This window comes from Rhinoderma darwinii, chromosome 7, assembly GCF_050947455.1.
Source record: "Rhinoderma darwinii isolate aRhiDar2 chromosome 7, aRhiDar2.hap1, whole genome shotgun sequence".
Lineage (NCBI taxonomy): Eukaryota > Metazoa > Chordata > Amphibia > Anura > Rhinodermatidae > Rhinoderma > Rhinoderma darwinii.
In genome coordinates, this window is record NC_134693.1 from 12,586,112 (window position 1) to 12,605,408 (window position 19,297).

General features: G+C 41.5%; 1 protein-coding gene across 2 annotated transcripts in view; it reads left to right on the forward strand.

Annotated features, from left to right (window-relative positions):
* LEPR (leptin receptor) overlaps window positions 1-15,459 on the forward strand; it is a 49,668-nt gene extending 34,209 nt beyond the window's left edge. The window contains exons 11-18 of one of the 2 annotated variants that reach the window (XM_075832779.1): window positions 327-480; window positions 564-646; window positions 1,210-1,426; window positions 6,498-6,677; window positions 8,244-8,339; window positions 11,145-11,250; window positions 13,270-13,345; window positions 13,577-15,459. In XM_075832779.1, the coding sequence (XP_075688894.1) occupies window positions 327-480; window positions 564-646; window positions 1,210-1,426; window positions 6,498-6,677; window positions 8,244-8,339; window positions 11,145-11,250; window positions 13,270-13,345; window positions 13,577-14,368 (1,704 nt within the window). In that variant the 3' untranslated portion in view covers window positions 14,369-15,459. The remainder of the gene's footprint in view (window positions 1-326; window positions 481-563; window positions 647-1,209; window positions 1,427-6,497; window positions 6,678-8,243; window positions 8,340-11,144; window positions 11,251-13,269; window positions 13,346-13,576) is intronic. The other variant, XM_075832777.1, reaches the window with a different exon arrangement.
* Window positions 15,460-19,297: the final 3,838 nt, after the last annotated feature.

Sequence of the window (19,297 nt, forward strand, 5' to 3'; positions counted from 1 at the left end):
TACGTGGCGTTTTGTTACGTGCCGTTTTTTTAAAAAACAGCGGCGTAAGAAAAACGCCCCATCTGATCATAACTTGATTTCAATGGGCAGATGTTTGTAGGTGTTTAGCTACAGTTTCTTCGGGCGTATTTCGAGGCGTTTATGCCTCAAAATACGCCTGAAAACTCTGCGTGTGAACATACCCTTACACAATGCATTTTTTAAACACGCGCACATAAAAAAAATGTGTTGTATGTAGTACAATGAGCTTTCCCATTGATGTCAATGGAAAGCATGCATTTTTGAGGCGCTACATAATAAGTCCTACTTTACTCCCCTTCCCCCAGACTAAAGAAATTTACAGAAGGGAGTCTGCCAACATACTCAATGTAGATGCCTGTCAAGCTTACACCATTCAGGTCCGCAGCCAACTGGTTAACTTGTCTGTCATCTGGAGCGATTGGACCAATCCTATTGAAACAGTCGTCAAAGACATCAAAGGTTGGAGAATTCCCTAAATGCAAGCTGAGTCGCCAAAAAAATTTGAATAGTAATGTCATGTCTTATTTTTATATATTTTCCAGAACCCTTAAAAGGACCAGAATTTTGGAGAATTATTACGAAAAATAGCATCGAGAAAGGAGACAAAATTACATTGGTTTGGAAGGTAAATAACAAAGGAATGACACATGTCTAAAAATGCTTTTTTAATACAGATGTAGCAGATTTGAGTTTGTCATTTGCACAACTTGTTGAGATATCACAAGAGGGTCTATCAGAATCCACTTTTCTACCTGTAAGAGGGAAGTATTGAGTTTTTGCTGATGGAGAGAAAGGGAATAATCACTTCTCATGGGCGGTTTTCTGGTCACCACAGTATGTATGGGACCGTAGTTCCAACCAATCAACTTTAAACTACAGAACTGGTGACATGTGCAACTCAAATAGATCATGCCCTTGGTGGTCAATTTTAGCACCGCTACATTTATACACAAGTTTGATCAATGACTCCAGCTCTGCTGCATTATCTATTGGAGTCTGGGGTAGTCTGAAATACACCTTTGGCCTGAGGGGGCGGAGCATGACACCAGGAATTAAAGAACACCAAAGAGAGAATTTGTAGCTCAGTTTTACCAGGGGTGTTCCTTTAAATGTGGAGTTATAAATTATAGGTCGATTTGCATTGCTTCATACACGAAAGGTTACCGCTTTTTCTTTTTTTCTTCGCAGCCATTAAAAAAGGAGGAGTCGCTGTGCAGCGTCAGGGGGTATGAACTTATACAACAGGTTTCTAATATCATCAGCTTGTCCACGTATGTCGGCAATGTGACAAACTGCACGCTGACTTTGCAGCACAGCGCAGTCACTCTCACCATGCGAGCAGTCAACTCTCTCGGGCAGTCGAAGATAAACCACAATTTAACGCTGTCAGAGGACATGAGCACAGGTAACATCATAGTTAAGGGGTTGACCAGTTAACAAATCTCATTTTCATACACCCTATAAGAGAACTCTGGGATAATAGAGGGGGGTCCTCTGTTCAGGACCCTCATCTCTTGGGCAGAGTGTAGAGCGGTTACATAGAGCGTGTCTCTCTCTCTCAGCTTTAAAGGGGGTTTCCACTTTCTGACAACTGATGACCTATTCATCGGATAGGTCATCAGTATATGATCGGTGCGTGTCCGACACCCGGACCCCACACTGATCCGCCAGTCCGGCTGCTTCCGTGCACCGGATGTTTGGGACGGTATGCAGTAGTTGGAGCCAGAAGCAGATGGCTTCAACCACTGCATAGCGGCCATTCGGCAGAACTGCAGCTCTGCTCCTATTTTTTGACTGGAGCCATCTGCTTCTGGCAATATTGTCCAGTGCACGGGGGAAGCCAGAGTGGCGGATCGGTGCGGGGTCCGTGTGTCGGACACGCACCGATCATATACTGATTAGCTATCCGGTGGATAGGTCATCAGTTGTCAGAACATGGAAAACCCCTTTAATTTAGAGGGTATTCACATCCTAATTTGAGGAAGGGTTTAGGAATTACAGCTCTTTAATATGTAGCTGCCTCTTTTTCAAAGGACCAAAGGTAATTGGACAATTATCTCAAAATCTATTTAATGGGCTGCATGGGCTATTCCCTCGTTAATCCATCATCAATTAAAAGGTCTGGAGTTGATTCCAGGTGTGGCATTTGCATTTGGAAGCTGTTGCTGTGAACCCACAACATGAGGTAAAAGGAGCTCTCAATGCAAGCGAAACTGACCATCGTTAGGCTGAAAAAAAATGAAGAAATCAATCAGAGAGAAGCACAAATGTTAGGAGTGGCCAAATCAACAGTTTGGTACATTCTTGAAAAAAAGGGTGCACTGATGATCTCCTGAACGCCAAAAGGCCTTGACGTCCACGGAAGACAACAGTGGTGGATGATCGCAGAATCCTTTCCATGGTGAATAAATACCCCTTCACAACATCTACCCAAATGAAGAGCACTCTCCTGGAAGTAGGTGGATTAGTATCTAAGTCTACCATAAAGAGATGACTTCATGAGAGCAAATATAGAGGGGTCACCACAAGGTGCAAACCATTAATCAGCCTCAAAAATAGAAAGGCCAGATTAGACTTTGCCAAACAACATGTGAAGAAGCCGCCCAGTTCTGGAACAGCAGGAAACTAAGATCAACCTGTACCAGAATGATGGGAGGAAGAAAGTATGGAGAAGGCTTGGAACGGCTCATGATCCAAAGCACACCACATCCTCTGTAAAACATGGTGGAGGCCATGTGATGGCATGGAGGGGCAGTGTGATGGCATGGTGGGGGCTGTGTGATGGCATGCTGGGGGCAATGTGATGGCATGGTGGGGGCAGTGCGATGGCATGGTGGAGGCAGTGTGGTGGCATGGGCATGCATGGCTGCCTGGCACTGGGTCACTAGTGTTTATTCATGATGTGACTGAAGACAGAAGCAGCCAGATGAATTCTGAAGTGTTCAGGGATTTACTTTCTGCTCAGATTCAACCAAATGCCACAGGTTGATTGGACGTCGCTTCACAGCACAGATGGACAATGACCTAAAACATACTGCGAAAGCAACCCAGGAGTTTATAAGGCAAAGAAGTGGAATATTCTGCAATGGCCGAGTCACCAGATCTCAAACTGATCGAGCATTTCACTTGCTTAACACAAAACTTAGAGGCTCTGTCACCACATTGTAAGTGGCTTATCTTGTACATAATGTGATCGGCGCTGTAATGTAGATTACAGCAGTGGTTTTTATTTAGAAAAACGATCATTTTTTATGGCGTTATGACCTATATTAGCTTTATGCTAATTACTTTCTTAATGGACAACTGGGCGTGTTTTACTTTTTGACCTAGTGGGCGTTGTGGAGAGAAGTGTATGACTCTGACCAATCAGTGACCAATCAGCGTCATACACTTCTCCCCATTAATTTACACAGCACATAGTAATCTTTCTAGAGCACTATGTGCAGCCACATACACACACATTAACGTTACTGAAGTGTCCTGAGAATGAATAGGCATCACCTCCAGCCAGGACGGGATGTCCATTCAGAATCCTGACACTTCGCTAACACAATCCCGACACTACAGCACAGCAAGCGTAATCTCGTTTTAAATGACAGTTTACAGCGTTAACTCCCGAGATTACGCTTGCCTTGCTGTAAATCTCACACAAACGTTACCGAAGTATCAGGATTCTGAATAGACATCCCGTCCTGGCTGGTAGTGATGTCTATTCACTGTCAGGACACTTGAATAACGTTAATGTGTATGTGGCTGCACATAGTGATCTAGCTAGATCACTATGTGCTGCGTAAATGATTGGGGAGAAGTGTATGACGCTGATTGGTTACTGATTGGTCAGCGTCATACACTTCTCTCCACAATGCCCACTTGGTCAAAAATTAAAACACGTCCAGTTGTCCATTAAGTAAGTAATTAGCATAAAGCTAAAATAGGTCGTAACTCCGTAAAAAATGGTGGTTTTTCTAAATAAAAAAACACTGCTGTAATCTACATTACAGCGCCGATCACATCATGTACAAGATAGGGCACTTATAATGTGGTGACAGAGATTCTTTAAGGCAGAAAGAGCCACAAACAAGCAACAAGTGAAGACGCTGCAGTAAAGGCCGGGCAAAGCATCACAAAGGAGGAAACCCGGTGTGTGGTGATGTCCATGGGTTCCAGACTTCAGGCCGTCATTGCTGCAATAGATTCTCTACAAAGTATTAAAAAAAACATTTTATTTATGATAATGTTATTTTGTCCAATTACTTTTGAGCCCCTGAAATGAGGCGGCTGTGCAGAAAAATGGCGGCAATTCCTAAATGTTTCGCAGGATATTTTTGTTCAACCCCTTGAATTAAACCTGAAAGTCTAAACTTCAATTGCATCTCAGTTGTTTCATTTCAAATCCAATGTGGTGGCAGCGGAGCCCAAATCATGAAGATTGTGTCACTGTCCAAATAATTCTGGACCTAACTGTATATTATTTGTGTATTATTATATGTATATTATTGGTGTGTTCTTATATGTATATTATTGGTGTGTTCTTATATGTACAGTGAAGGAAATAAGTATTTGATCCCTTGCTGATTTTGTAAGTTTGCCCACTGTCAAAGACATGAACAGTCTAGAATTTTTAGGCTAGGTTAATTTTACCAGTGAGAGATAGATTATATAAAAAAAAAAAAAGAAAATCCCATTGTCAGAATGATATATATTTATTTGCATTGTGCACAGAGAAATAAGTATGTGACCCCCTACCAACCATTAAGAGTTCAGCCTCCTCCTGACCAGTTACACGCTTCAAATCACCTTGGTGCCTGCATTATAGACAGCTCTTACATGGTCACCTGTATAAAAGACTCCTGTCCACAGACTCAATGAATCAGTCTGACTCTAACCTCTACAACATGGGCAAGACCAAAGAGCTTTCTAAGGGTGTCAGGGACAATATCATAGACCTGCACAAGGCTGGAATGGGCTACAAAACCATAAGTAAGACGCTGGGTGAGAAGGAGACAACTGTTGGTGCAATAGTAAGAAAATGGAAGACATACAAAATGACTGTCAATCGACATCGATCTGGGGCTCCATGCAAAATCTCACCTCATGGGGTATCCTTGATCCTGAGGAAGGTGAGAGCTCAGCCGAAAACTACACGGGGGGAGCTTGTTAATGATCTCAAATCAGCTGGGACCACAGTCACCAAGAAAACCATTGGTAACACATTACGCCGTAATGGATTAAAATCCTGCAGTGCCCGCAAGGTCCCCCTGCTCAAGAAGGCACATGTACAGGCCCGTCTGAAGTTTGCAAATTAACATCTGGATGATTCAGAGAGTGATTGGGAGAAGGTGCTGTGGTCAGATGAGACTAAAATTGAGCTCTTTGGCATTAACTCAACTCGCCGTGTTTGGAGGAAGAGAAATGCTGCCTATGACCCAAAGAACACCGTCCCCACTGTCAAGCATGGAGGTGGAAACATTATGTTTTGGGGGTGTTTCTCTGCTAAGGGCACAGGACTACTTCACCGCATCAATGGGAGAATGGATGGAGCCATGTACCGTCAAATCCTGAGTGACAACCTCCTTCCCTCCACCAGGACATTAAAAATGGCTTGTGGCTGGGTCTTCCAGCACGACAATGACTCGAAACATACAGCCAAGGCAACAAAGGAGTGGCTCAAAAAGAAGCACATTAAGGTCATGGAGTGGCCTAGCCAGTCTCCAGACCTTAATCCCATCGAAAACTTATGGAGGGAGCTGAAGATCCGAGTTGCCAAGCGACAGCCTCGAAATCTTAATGATTTACAGATGATCTGCAAAGAGGAGTGGGCCAAAATTCCATCTAACATGTGTGCAAACCTCATCATCAACTACTAAAAACGTCTGACTGCTGTGCTTGCCAACAAGGGTTTTGCCACCAAGTATTAAGTCTTGTTTGCCAAAGGGATCAAATACTTATTTCTCTGTGCACAATGCAAATAAATATATATAATTTTGACTATGTGATTTTTTGATTTTTTTTTAATATAATCTATGTCTCACTGGTAAAATTAACCTAGCCTAAAAATTCTAGACTGTTCATGACTTTGACAGTGGGCAAACTTACAAAATCAGCAAGGGATCAAATACTTATTTCCTTCACTGTATATTATTGGTGTGTTATTATATTTATATTATTGGTATGTTATTATATGTATATTATTGGTGTGTTATTATATGTATATTATTGGTGTGTTATGTATATTATTGGTGTGTTCTTATATGTATATTATTGGTGTGTTATTATATGTATATTATTGGTGTGTTATTATATTTATATTATTGGGGTGTTATTATATTTATATTATTGGGGTGTTATTATATTTATATTATTGGGGTGTTATTATATTTATATTATTGGGGTGTTATTATATTTATATTATTGGGGTGTTATTATATTTATATTATTGGGGTGTTATTTAATCAGATTTGTTTTTCCCCTTTAAGTAAAAGCAGTGCAGTCATTGAACGTGTACGCCCAAAACAGCACCGTTCTTGCAGTGTGGAAAATGTCTCCTGTACCGTACGATCTTCTGGGGTTTGTTTTGGCATGGAGTAACCTCAGGGGAAGGTCGCAAATGCGCTGGACTTATATTCCTTCTAATGTCAGCAGATATTACATTGAAGGTACGTGGAATTATAAAGGTTTGGACAGCCCCAATTCGTATGAATAGTCCCCTGCGACCAGATGGTCTCACCGGAGGAAGCGGCTGCTGCAGAATGCATGATTTCATAGCGCCCATGAAATCAATGGTCCATCTTTGTAATGTATAGATCAGATGGCCCTCCAGTGTCTAACTCCCCCCCCCCCTACATCCATATGCACCAACAGGGCACACACAAAAGGACTCACCAAGGCCTTATGCACAGGGTCTAATCACAATTCTATGGGCCCATATTATACTTCCATTTGCCTTAGATTTTTTCACAGAGACACACAAAGGTTTTATCTCATGGCTCTCAGAGCCCCCACACTCCACCTCTGTATTGCAGACCCATCATGCTCTCCAAGCACCACCGTATGGCTCCGCGCAATGCAGAATACAAAATCATCACCTCCTAATAGAGTGACATACATGTAAAGGTATACAGCATACAAGAAAATAGCAACAGCACACTGCGAACACCAATGCGACCTAAACCACTAAATATAAATAAATATGCATTGCTTCTGAATCTACTTACAATAGGGAGGTTCTTAGCACACATTTTGATCAAATTGTGGGAGTCCACCTGCCACAACAAGGCGACCACTATAAGGTGAGTCCCCTACGCTGCTCATACACATATGCTCATATGTGGGGTTAGTGACTGGCTCCATTTCTTGATCTTGCACTCCTCCCATTCTGCCCTGGGTGATTTTAATTAATTTAATGCTGGTTCCTACCATCCCCAGATATATGTAGGCTTAGTCCCAGTTCTGCGTGTATGAGCAGCGTTAGGGACCCAACTTATAGAGGGCGCCTTGTCGTGGCAGGTGGGCTCACACAATTTGATCAAAATGTGCACTAAGAACCTCCCTATTGTAAGTAGATTTAACAGTAATACATATTTATTTCTATTTAGTGGTTTAGGTGGCATTAGTGTTCACAGTGTGCTGTCGCCATTTTCTTGTGTTCTGTATAAATTTGCAGTCACAGGCGTTCTTGCACCTGTATACAGGTTTTGTTTCATTTTGCTGAAATGTGCTGTCCGAACTGTTGTGATTCTTAGGTAATACATGTAAAGGTGTCAGTATGCTTTATAATACACATTAGGTTTGGTCAGCGTCATACACTCCACTGTACAACACCCAGTTGGTAAAAAGTAAAAACACGCCCAGTTGTCTATTAAGATACGAATTAGCATAAATCTAAAATTGCTCATAACTTGCTCAAAAATGATCGTTTTTCAAAATAAAAACCACTGTTATCTACATTACAGCGCCGCTCACATTATGTATGAGATAGGGCACTTATAATGTGGTGACAGCCTCTGGAGTACAGGCCAGACATTTGTGCTGCTGCTTTGTATTACTCATAGGGGATGACCTATTCTAGCAAACACATCAGCTGTGTAAGCAGGGCAAGGTCAGCCAGTGCAGGTTGTTGTAGATAACCCTATCAATAAACTAAAATACTTTGTATACAAATTCACAGTTATTTATGCCATCGTTTTGTCAAATCCATTTATGCTGTTATCTGTATTTTACAGACCAATTTTTTGCTATTGAGAAATACCAGTTTAGCCTGACCCCCGTGTTTTTGGAAGGTGTTGGCAGTCCTCACATCACTTATGAATTCTCTAAAGGTACAATGCTTGATATAAACTAATGCATGTTTTCATCTGAGCCACAAAGCTTAGTAACGTTACTTTCTGATAGTTCAGCACTTGTTTCTACCACATATCTGCAAAATACTCCGGAATTACAAAAGAAGCAAACATAGAGACTGTGCAGATATAACTACCATAAGGACATGGCCAGACGTGGCGTATTTCTGCAGACACTATCCGCATCAATGCCGCACATAATCTGCGTTGCAGATTCCGTTGCGCCTCTGCCTAAAATGTGCAGTAAATTGCTGCGGATTAGTCGTTGCGGATTCAGGTGAAGAGGGCTTCCTGCTGTCTTTTAAAACATTCCATCTCAGTCTGGCTATAGATCTCGAAACACAGCCAGAATAAAGAAATATCCTGTTCGCGAAAGCAATACGCAACACACATAACATCTGCGGACTTCATTGCGGAATTTTGACTGTCCATTGAAGTCAATGGAGAAATTCCGCAATGAGTCCGCTACAAGTCCGCTACACGTCCGCAACAGTCAGTGTATGCTGCGGACACCAAATTCCGCACCGCAGCCTATGCTCCGCAGCGGAATTGTCCGCAATGTGTAAACGAACCCAACTAAAAAACTGTGGAAAGCAATGGAGAAACGTGTATGCTGCGGATTTCCATTGCGGACTGTCCGCAGCGGAATTCCAGAGCACTTCTGCCATGTCTGGTCATGCCCTTATACTGCCCCCTATGTACAAGAATATAACTACTATAATACTGCTCCTATGTACAAGAATATAACTACTATAATACTGCCTCTATATACAAGAATATAACTACTATAATACTGCCCCCCTATATACAAGAATATAACTACTATAATACTGTCCCTATATACAAGAATATAACTACTATAATACTGCCCCAATGTACAAGAATATAACTACTATAATACTGCCCCTATATACAAGAATATAACTACCATAATACTGCCCCTACATACAAGAATACAACTACTATAATACTGTCCCTATATACAAGAATATAACTACTATAATACTGCTCCCTATATACAAGAATATAACTACTATAATACTGGCTCCTATATACAAGAATACAACTACTATAATACTGCTCCTATATACAAGAATATAACTACTATAATACTGCCTCCTATATACAAGAATACAACTACTATAATACTGCCTCCTATATACAAGGATATAACTACTATAATACTGCCCCTATATACAAGAATATAACTACTATAATACTGCTCCTATATACAAGAAGATAACTACTATAATACTGCCTCCTATGTACAAGAATATAACTACTATAATACTGCCTCCTATATACAAGGATATAACTACTATAATACTGCCCCAATGTACAAGAATATAACTACTATAATACTGCTCCTATATACAAGAATATAACTACTATAATACTGTCCCTATATACAAGAATATAACTACTATAATACTGCCCCTATATACAAGAATATAACTACTATAATACTGCCTCCTATGTACAAGAATATAACTACTATAATACTGCCTCCTATATACAAGGATATAACTACTATAATACTGCCCCCAATGTACAAGAATATAACTACTATAATACTGCTCCTATATACAAGAATATAACTACTATAATACTGCCTCCTATGTACAAGAATATAACTACTATAATACTGCTCCTATATACAAGAATATAACTACTATAATACTGCCTCCTATATACAAGAATATAACTACTATAATACTGCCCCTATATACAAGAATATAACTACTATAATACTGCCCCCTATATACAAGAATATAACTACTATAATACTGCTCCTATATACAAGAATATAACTACTATAATACTGCTCCTATATACAAGAATATAACCACTATAATACTGCCCCCTATATACAAGAATATAACTATTATAATACTGCCCCTATATACAAGAATATAACTACTATAATACTGCTCCTATATACAAGAATATAACTACTATAATACTGCTCGCTATATACAAGAATATAACTGATATAATACTGCCTCCTATATACAAGAATATAACTACTATAATACTGCCCCCAATGTACAAGAATATAACTACTATAATACTCCCCCCTATGTACAGGTCTATACTGTAACTACAATATTATGGATATGGGGGCAGTATTTTATCCAGAAATTTACTTATGACAGAGGGTCATAAAAGAGATCTAGGGCCAGTTTACATAGAGTTTTTTTACATCAATTGGAGGCAGAGAAAGTGTATTTCGCTGCGTTTTATGCCCCCGGTACTCAATGGCCGCGGGCGAAAAACGCCGCGAAAATCGGCGTGCAGGCAGAGGAAAATCTGCCTCAAAATTCCAAACTGAATTTTTCGGCAGATTTTCCTCCTGCAAAAAATTCTGTGTGAACCCAACCTTACAGGTGTATTTTGTGTCCATTACTAGGCCATGTTCACACTAAGGATTTTTCATGTGAAAAAATCTGATATAGATTTGGTTGAGATTCTGCTGCAGTTTTGCAATGGAGCTAATCTGTTTGTGGCCGTGGAAACCGTGTCAAGAAGTAACATGTCACTTATTTTAATTCCATGCTCTGAAAATTCCGCCCTGTATGAACAACGGGGCTGTTTCCCATTGAAAACAATAAGAGGCATTTGACAAGCGGAGCTCATGTAAAGTTTCCTCCGTGTGAACAAAGCCTTGGTATTGCACCCTATGATTTGTCCTAATGTATGAGCAAATAAATGATATTATTTGTGCTGATTACGAATGACTATATAGATTGTTACCGATATTTATCATCTTTGTATCCATTCCAGTAGACACGGATGAAATGCAGAATAAAACAGGCCTATACATTATTTTACCTGTGATTACCGCAACGTCTTTTCTCCTGGTGATAACTCTCGCCATATCACATCAAAGGTAATTTCTTAGGTATTATCAAATAATATTGATACAATCAAATAACAAAAATTAAGCCACTTTTCAAATAGTCTTCAAAGACCCATGTGTTTCCATGGCAACAGACTACAAACAAACCCTGTTTACACTTTCTCTCTTTCATCTTTCCTTTCTTCTTGCTAACCTACAAATAGGGGGAATACGGCATATGCTACATTTTAATTACAAATTGGCATGGCACTTGCCACTAAGACAGTGGTCGCAAATTTGCTGATTTTTAATGTAATTTATCAAACATTTATTATTTATCTATTTAAAGGGGGAAAAGTGGGTTTTTTCATTTTTTTTAACTTTTTTTACTAGTCTCACTAGGGGACTTCACTATGCGGTTATCCAATCGCATTTATAATACACTGCAATACTTTTGTATTGCAGTGTATTATGCCTGTCCGTGTAAAACGGACAGGCATCTGCTAGGTCATGCCGGAGGCATGACCTAGCAGGCATTTACTACAGGCAGACCTGGGGGCCTTTATTAGGCCCCCGGCTGCCATCAGAGACACAGACACTCGGCGATCTTATCGCCGGGTGCCAGTGGGATGAGAGAGAGCTCCCTCCCTCTCTCCAAAAACCACTCAGATGCGGAGCTCGCTACTAAGCGCCGCATCTGAGTGGTTAAACGGGTGAGATCGATACTAATATCGATCTCACCCGTTAGAGTAGGGACGCCCCCAGCCCTCAGCTACCTCTGGTAGCAGAGAGCAGGGATATTTGACAGCTCCCTGCTCTGTTTACTTATTTCGATGCAGCGCCGTAAAAAGGCTATTGCATCCGAATAAAGCCCATTAGTGGCCGCCGTGAAAACACTATGGGGCGGTCACTAACGGGTTAAATGGGCAATGTTAAAGGGGGTGTCCAGTTTAGAAAACCCCTTGTCATACACGGTATTAGGGATTTCAGAGTTAATAGAGGGGGGTCCCCTGTTCAGGATCCTTATCTCTTGGTCAGAGTGGAGAGTGGTTACATAGAGCGTCTCTCTGTCCTGCATTACACAGACAACCCATTGATATGAATGGTCACTGTGTAATGCTTCATTTCTCCTGTGGTGGCGCTGCAGAGAAACTGAACACTTACTACCAGCTTTCCCCACAGATTACAGCTGATCGCTGAGGGTCCCAGCAGTGGGACACTTTGTGATCTGCTTATTGTCAAGGGACCCTTCTAACAAGTAGGGACTGTCCAAAACTGAGAATCTATATTATGGATGTTATAGAGAGGTGTGTCTGGATGAAACTTTCCTCGGCATTATCAGATTTTTTGTAAGATAACCCCTTGCATCCCAGTATAACATAACAAATGCTAGATACATTATTTTTTTAGTTGAATAGTTTACAAAGTATTATAGAAACAAAATCAGTGTAAATTACATTTACTCTTTGGACTACATTTTTTTTCAAAATATAAGTTTTTTGTTTTTTTCCGGAATTCAAGTTAACTTTAATGACCTTAACTTTATAGGATCAATACGCCATATCTCCCTGTAGGCTTATTAAAAGCTAAGGCATTATTCATACTAGCATTTCTCTCATGTTTTTTTTTTTGTTTTGTTTTTTACTTTGAACTGGTTTGTTAATGGTTACTTTGTCCTCTCATCACCGACCCCAGCAACACAATTGCGGGTGTCGACAGTTAAATATGGCAGTGGCCCAAGAAAGGCCCTAACATATGTAGATGCCTATTAGGTCGTGCCTTAAGCATTGCCTAGTATGTGACTGTCAATTTTTTCACTGACAGAGTGTTAAAAAAACAAAAACAGTAGCAGATTAAAAATGGTTTTATTAAATGTTACAACTCGCTCCGCAAAAAAACAAGCCCTCATATATGTATCTAAATGAAAAAATAAAAAAGTTTGGCAAAAAGTCCTCACCGTTAAAATTGTCCGCATCCAAAAAAGATATTACGAGCTCTAATGAATCATTTTGGATGTATGATGTACAGTTTATAGACTAAATATGTTCTTTTCAATGCAATATATTTCAGAATGAAGCGATTGTTCTGGAAAGAAGTGCCCAACCCCAAATACTGTTCTTGGGCTCAAGGAGTCAATTTTCAAAAGGTTAGTTTGTCCACATCAGTAGAGATGTTTTTGTCTGAGCGTTGACGAGAGTCCTTGTTTGTTCAGTAGAAAGTCTTCCGAAAAATCATATCAGGATATAAAACCCATCAACCTAAATCATCCATCATTGACGTTCCGTCAGGTTTCTCTAATCTAGTTACCGCAGAGCATTTATTTGTTTCCCAGCATGAACAAGATTTACTAAGAATAAGTAATTGCGTTTTTGTCCAGCCAGATACATTAGAAAACCTTTTCAAGAAGCATCGTGGACACCTGGCGCACAATTTTCCATTCATCTTAGAACCCGAAGCTATTTTTGAAAACCTGAATATTGATAAAGGATGGGAGAAAGAAGATGTAGACAACGTCTCGATAGTTGACCGGTTGACAGACGACCATGATTCTGCGTGCGCCACGAGCCAACTTAGCAGTATTTGCACGTACGCAGACGAACCCGAGGCTTCCATGTACAGAGATACCTCATGCCAATCCAGTGTTAAATATGCAACCATAATAGGCAACCCTCAACAAAGCAAGAAATGCAGCAACGAGAGGAAAATAAGCGTCGGCTCCGGTGATGGATGTTTTTTGAGAAATAATTCTATTGTTATCGGGAATGTAGAAGACACTACACAGGTGTTTCTTATCATGACCGGTTTGCATACAAAGGAACCCAAGATGACGTCTTCAAACTCTACAGTATCATCTGAAGGATTTTCCGAGCCTACTGACCAGGAGGAAAGTTTTGAAGGAGACAGCCCCGAAAGAGATCTCTACTACTTGGGGCTAGATTCTAACCAAAATGTACAAGCCAATTTTTTCTCAAAGAATCCTTTGGTGAACTACCACATCCATGAAAATATCTCATATCAAGACCTGGATTTCGGGAAAGATAAGTCTGTCAAGCTAATAGAAAATGACTATGGACACCCAAGTTTTCTGAAGAGAACGTTACGCCCGTACATGCCACAGTTTCAGATCCAGTCTCCAGATGACACAGTGGTGTTTGATTTGTGTACGTGATACATTGTCTATGCAGAATTATCATGCATTGCACATAGTCATACAAGAATGTGAAAAGATGACCATTTTAACTTGGGTGGATTGAGTGGTTGGGTAGGACCTGAAAGCATGGGAATGGCCTAGGCCCATTGATCTTCCCTTGTGGTCCAGTCATGTGAGTGGACCTAGTGGTTGATCCCTGCCTTAAACCGTTGGAGCAGATTACTACATGCTCCACTCACAGCTCTTGACCCTCAGTTGGTCAATTGGCTGAATGTGATGTCACTGCATCTAAGTTATGACATCACTAACCCTAGTCTGAGGGTCCACCTGCAGCCAGTATGAGACATTTGTTGCATTGTTTTAAATCAGTGTGATTATTGTTATGAAGAGCAGATTCTACATGGAATAAATTGCATGTTCTGTGCATTATATTCACCAGGAATAAGCCGAGCGTTATCTCCGGAAGCCCCATAGAATGTGGCTAGAGAGGGGGGCAGAGCATGTGCTGTTCCCGCTCCATTCACATAGGGCACTCCGGGACCCCCGTTCTCAGGATCATTGAAGGTCCCAGTGGTCGGACCCCCACCGATCAGACATTTATCACCTATCTTGTGGATAGGTGAAAAATTATCATTATGAGAAAACCCCTTTAAGATATTAAGGCAACTATTCCTGTTTATGTAGTAGGAACAAGTATCACATAAATGTACAATGGGGCTCATGTGCTTATTATCACATGCCAGAAAAATGGGGCAACTATATAAAAAAAATTAATGGAAGAAATGGCTAGACAATGATAATATAGCAACATACGCAGACAAAAGCCGCCCAGGAAAAAAAACGCCACTACCTCCCATTGAAATCATTGGGGAGCGATTTCAGACGTTATTTGGCGCTGATTCCGACACAGTTTCCGCATCAATATCAGAGCCAAAAAAACTGTGTGAACTGTCCCTTACACAGCTTAAAGCTAGACCAGGCAGGCAGAAGATGCGCCAAATTTAGCAAAGTGGTGCACGCTGTATGATAAATTTGGTTCATCTTGTTAGACATATTAGACACTTTTTTCTTCCTCACACCACCTCTTGGTTGGCTTACGTTAGAACAATATTTTAAACCATGCCCCCTTTCTAAACACTTTTCAAAACTGTCTAGTGAGGTGCAAAACATGTCTAAAATACATAATAAATCCGGCACATGGGCAAGTAGGTCACTTTTTTGGTTCAAGCTGAGCCAGAATACTGGCGCATTCAGCTTAGTAAATCTCCCCCACTGTGTAGGAAAGGGAGAATTTCAACTTTTTGTCCCATCTAGCCCAAGTCTGGCTTCTCTAATCCCCGGCATTCACTGGATATCACCAGGGGCAGCTGAAGGTAACCGCTTCCGGGTAATGTAGTATTAGCCCGGGTTCCCACGAGTCGGATGCGCTGCGTAAAAGTACGCAGCATATCCAACCTAGAACCCGCAGCAAATTCTGCCAGAAAAAACGTAATACATGGTCGTGTGGTGTTCACCAGTGTGGGAGCCATGCTCTGCCTTGACTCTCGGCTCTAGCTCATAGAGGGGGGTCTTGAGCAGGAGACCCCCTTTATGATGTTCATATTGCTGAAAGAGTAGCTGTCAGCTCTCCTGCGTGGTGTAATAAAGAGGACCTGTCTCCTAACATGTCTGTTTTAGTAAACATTTCTATACCCCATAAAATATAAATTCTGTAGCATCTTTTCTTATAACTAAGCATGTGTCATTCCTCTATTATTCTTCCTGAAACTGTATGACTAAATTGAAACTGGGCACTACCTTTCGCCTTGTCAATAGAGTGTGCCCCTACACACTCTGACACTTTTAGTAGGGACACTACCCATTGACAGGAGGAATAATAGAGGAATTACATATCCGGAGAGCCCTGAACAGGTCCTCCTTAATGAGGTATATGGACAAGAGTTATCCTGATGGGACAACCCCTTAAAAGTTTTCCAACAACACGAATTCTAAGGTGCTTATGTAAACCAAAGTTTCAAAGAAACTGCACCAACCAGTTACATGGCTGCCTCCATAACATCTCTATTGTATAATCTTTTTAAGGTTCTCATGTGATGAGTTGCATTTAGGTTTTAAAGGGTTTGTCCACTACCGGACAACTGATGACCTATCCACAGGATAGGTCATCAGTGTATGATCAGTGCGGGTCCGACATCGGGACTCCGCACCGATCAGCTGCTCTGGCTGCCTCCGGGCACCGGATGTCCATGGCGGAAGCAGATGGCTCCGGTCACAATATAGCAGACTCTGCTCCTATTCAAGTGAATAGGAGAAAAGCTGCAGTTCTGCAGCACGGCCGCTATGCAGTGTACGGAGCCAACTGCTTCCGACTCCGTACATTGCATACTGTGCAATAATATCCGGTGCCCGCATTCAGCTGATCGGTGCAGGATCCGGGTGTCGGACCCACACCGATCATATACTGATATGAGCTTACAGCAACTCATCTGATTGGATCCTGTGGTATATTCTACCCTAAACTGGTAGTTGAATAGATCACAATGTATAAATTGTAAAACTGATTTTGTATATGTGCCCTCCACAAAGATGTTAAGATATATGTTATATTTTTGTGTCTCAACAATCTCAGAGTTATAAAAAAAAAATACAAATAAACTGTAATGATCCAGTTCTTTGCTCCATGGGTTGCTATTTACAATTGGGAGTAGTAGTATTAAGTTTGATCTTGGAGTTTTGGAAACAGGAACCTATCATGCATGTAAATTACGGGATCTGCTGCTGCACAACTGTCTCTCCTGACACTAAATGGTGCAACTTTCTCTGCCTCTTCACATAAGGAAATTCCAGCATGAAACGAAGCACCAATCAAGAGCTGAAGTACATCCAGCCAATCAGATGTCTCTAAACTAAGCCTTGTCCCATTAGGGTGTAAGCACACGGTGCGGTTTAGCCGCGCGGCCAAAAAATGCAATTTTACAGCGAAGGCGGCAAAAACGCATGCCTTTTTTTCAGGCGCCAGATGCTATGCAATGGTCGGTGCCAGACAGGAGCGTAGCTAAAGGCTCATGGGCCCCGGTGCAAAAGTTCTTCTTGGGCCCCCGCCAAACTTCTTCACATGGCCGACGACCCGCAGATTTTCAGCTGCATCGCTGGGTTTCCTAAGTGACTCAACGATGCAGCACTAGCAGCCAAGGGCGTCGCTAAGGTCTTAAAATGTCAGGGGCAATAGACCCAATACATATATCCTCCCTCTGTATATACACACACATATAGAGGAGACAGCATATCTATAGCACCCCGACCCTATAGCGATGGATAGCATTAGATACAGTGGCTCAGCAGACAGTATGACACATGATAGGATTAGATATAGGGCCCAGCTCTCTGACATTGCGGCTCCAGCGCTGGACCCAGGAAAGGTAAGTATAATAATTGCTTTGATTTTTGATGTGTTACAAAAAATTTTTGTGTTGGTGTTTTTTTACAGGTTCGGATGTTGGACTACTTCGGATGTTCGGCTACTTCGATGACTACGGTTTTCTTTTATTCTCAATAAAATGGTTATTGTGGGTTGTGTTTTTTATTTAATTTTAATTAAAAAAAAATTCTATGTCCTTGTATTTTTTTTAAACTTTATTACTACCCCCTTAGTAATAGCCACTGGCTGATTGACGACATCCATTACTAAGGCGGAGCTTAGGGTTAAACGGTGCAGAGGCTAGCACTAACCCCCATTATTACCCCGGTATCCACCGCCACAAGGGGTACCGGCAAAAGCCGGGTGTGATCCAGTACCAGACCATCTGTAGTGATGGTCGGGCATGGCTAAAGGCTGGTATTACTAGGCTGGGAAAGCCCAAAAACAATGGCCCTTCCCACCCTTGTAATGCTGGCCTGCACCTGCTGTGTTGTATCTGGCTGGTTATGAAAAATTATTCCAATTATTATTATTATTTTTTTATTTTTTTTAAAACAAAGTGGGGTTCCCCCAGTTTTCATAACCAGCCACATACAACACAGCAGCAACAGGCAGCATTACCAGGGTGGGAAGGGCCATTGTTTTTGAGCTTTCCCAGCCTATTAATACCAGCCTGCAGCTGCCCCAGTGTCCAACTATCACTACACATGGTCGGGTACTGGATTGTATCCAGCTCTTCCTGGCACCCCTCGTGGCGGTGGGTACCGGGGTAATAATGGGAGTTAGTGTTAGGGTTTTACCAGCTAACATTAAGCTCGCCTTAGTAATGGACGTTGTCAATCAGCCAGCGGACGTTACTAAGACAGTAGTAATAAAGTTTTTAAAAAAATGCACAGAAAAAATATTTCATGGAAATAAAATAAAAAAACACACAACCCTCCTTAACCATTTTATTGAGAATAAAAAAAGCCGCCAACAAAGTAGTCCTCGTATCCGAAGTAGTCCAACGGCCGAACAGTAGTCCAACTCAAAACACAAAAAAAAAACATTAGTTAGGTGTGGTAAGCTTAGATACAGGGCCCATGTGTAATACTGTCTGTTGGACCCTGTATCTAAGCCTAACACAAGGTAGGCTTAGATACAGAGCCCGTCAGACAGGATCACACATGGGCCATGTATCTAAGCCCACAATGTGTGATCCTGTCTGATGGGCCTTTTATCTAAGCCTACCACATGGTAGGCTTAAAAGTATTTGTCCAGTCCCTAATAATTGATGGCCTATTCTCAGGATAGGCCATCAATAGCTGATGGGTCAGGGTCCGAATGTCGGGACCCCCGACAGTCAGCTGTTTTGAAGGGGGTGCAGCGCTCATACGAGTGCTACTTCCCCTTCATTCCGGTCACTTGCTCACACTGTGAATCGCCGACACACCGGAATGAAGGGGAAGCAGCACTCGTACAAGCGCTGCACCCCCATCAAAACAGCTGAATGGCGGGGTCCCAGCAGTCAGATAATGACCCATCGGCTA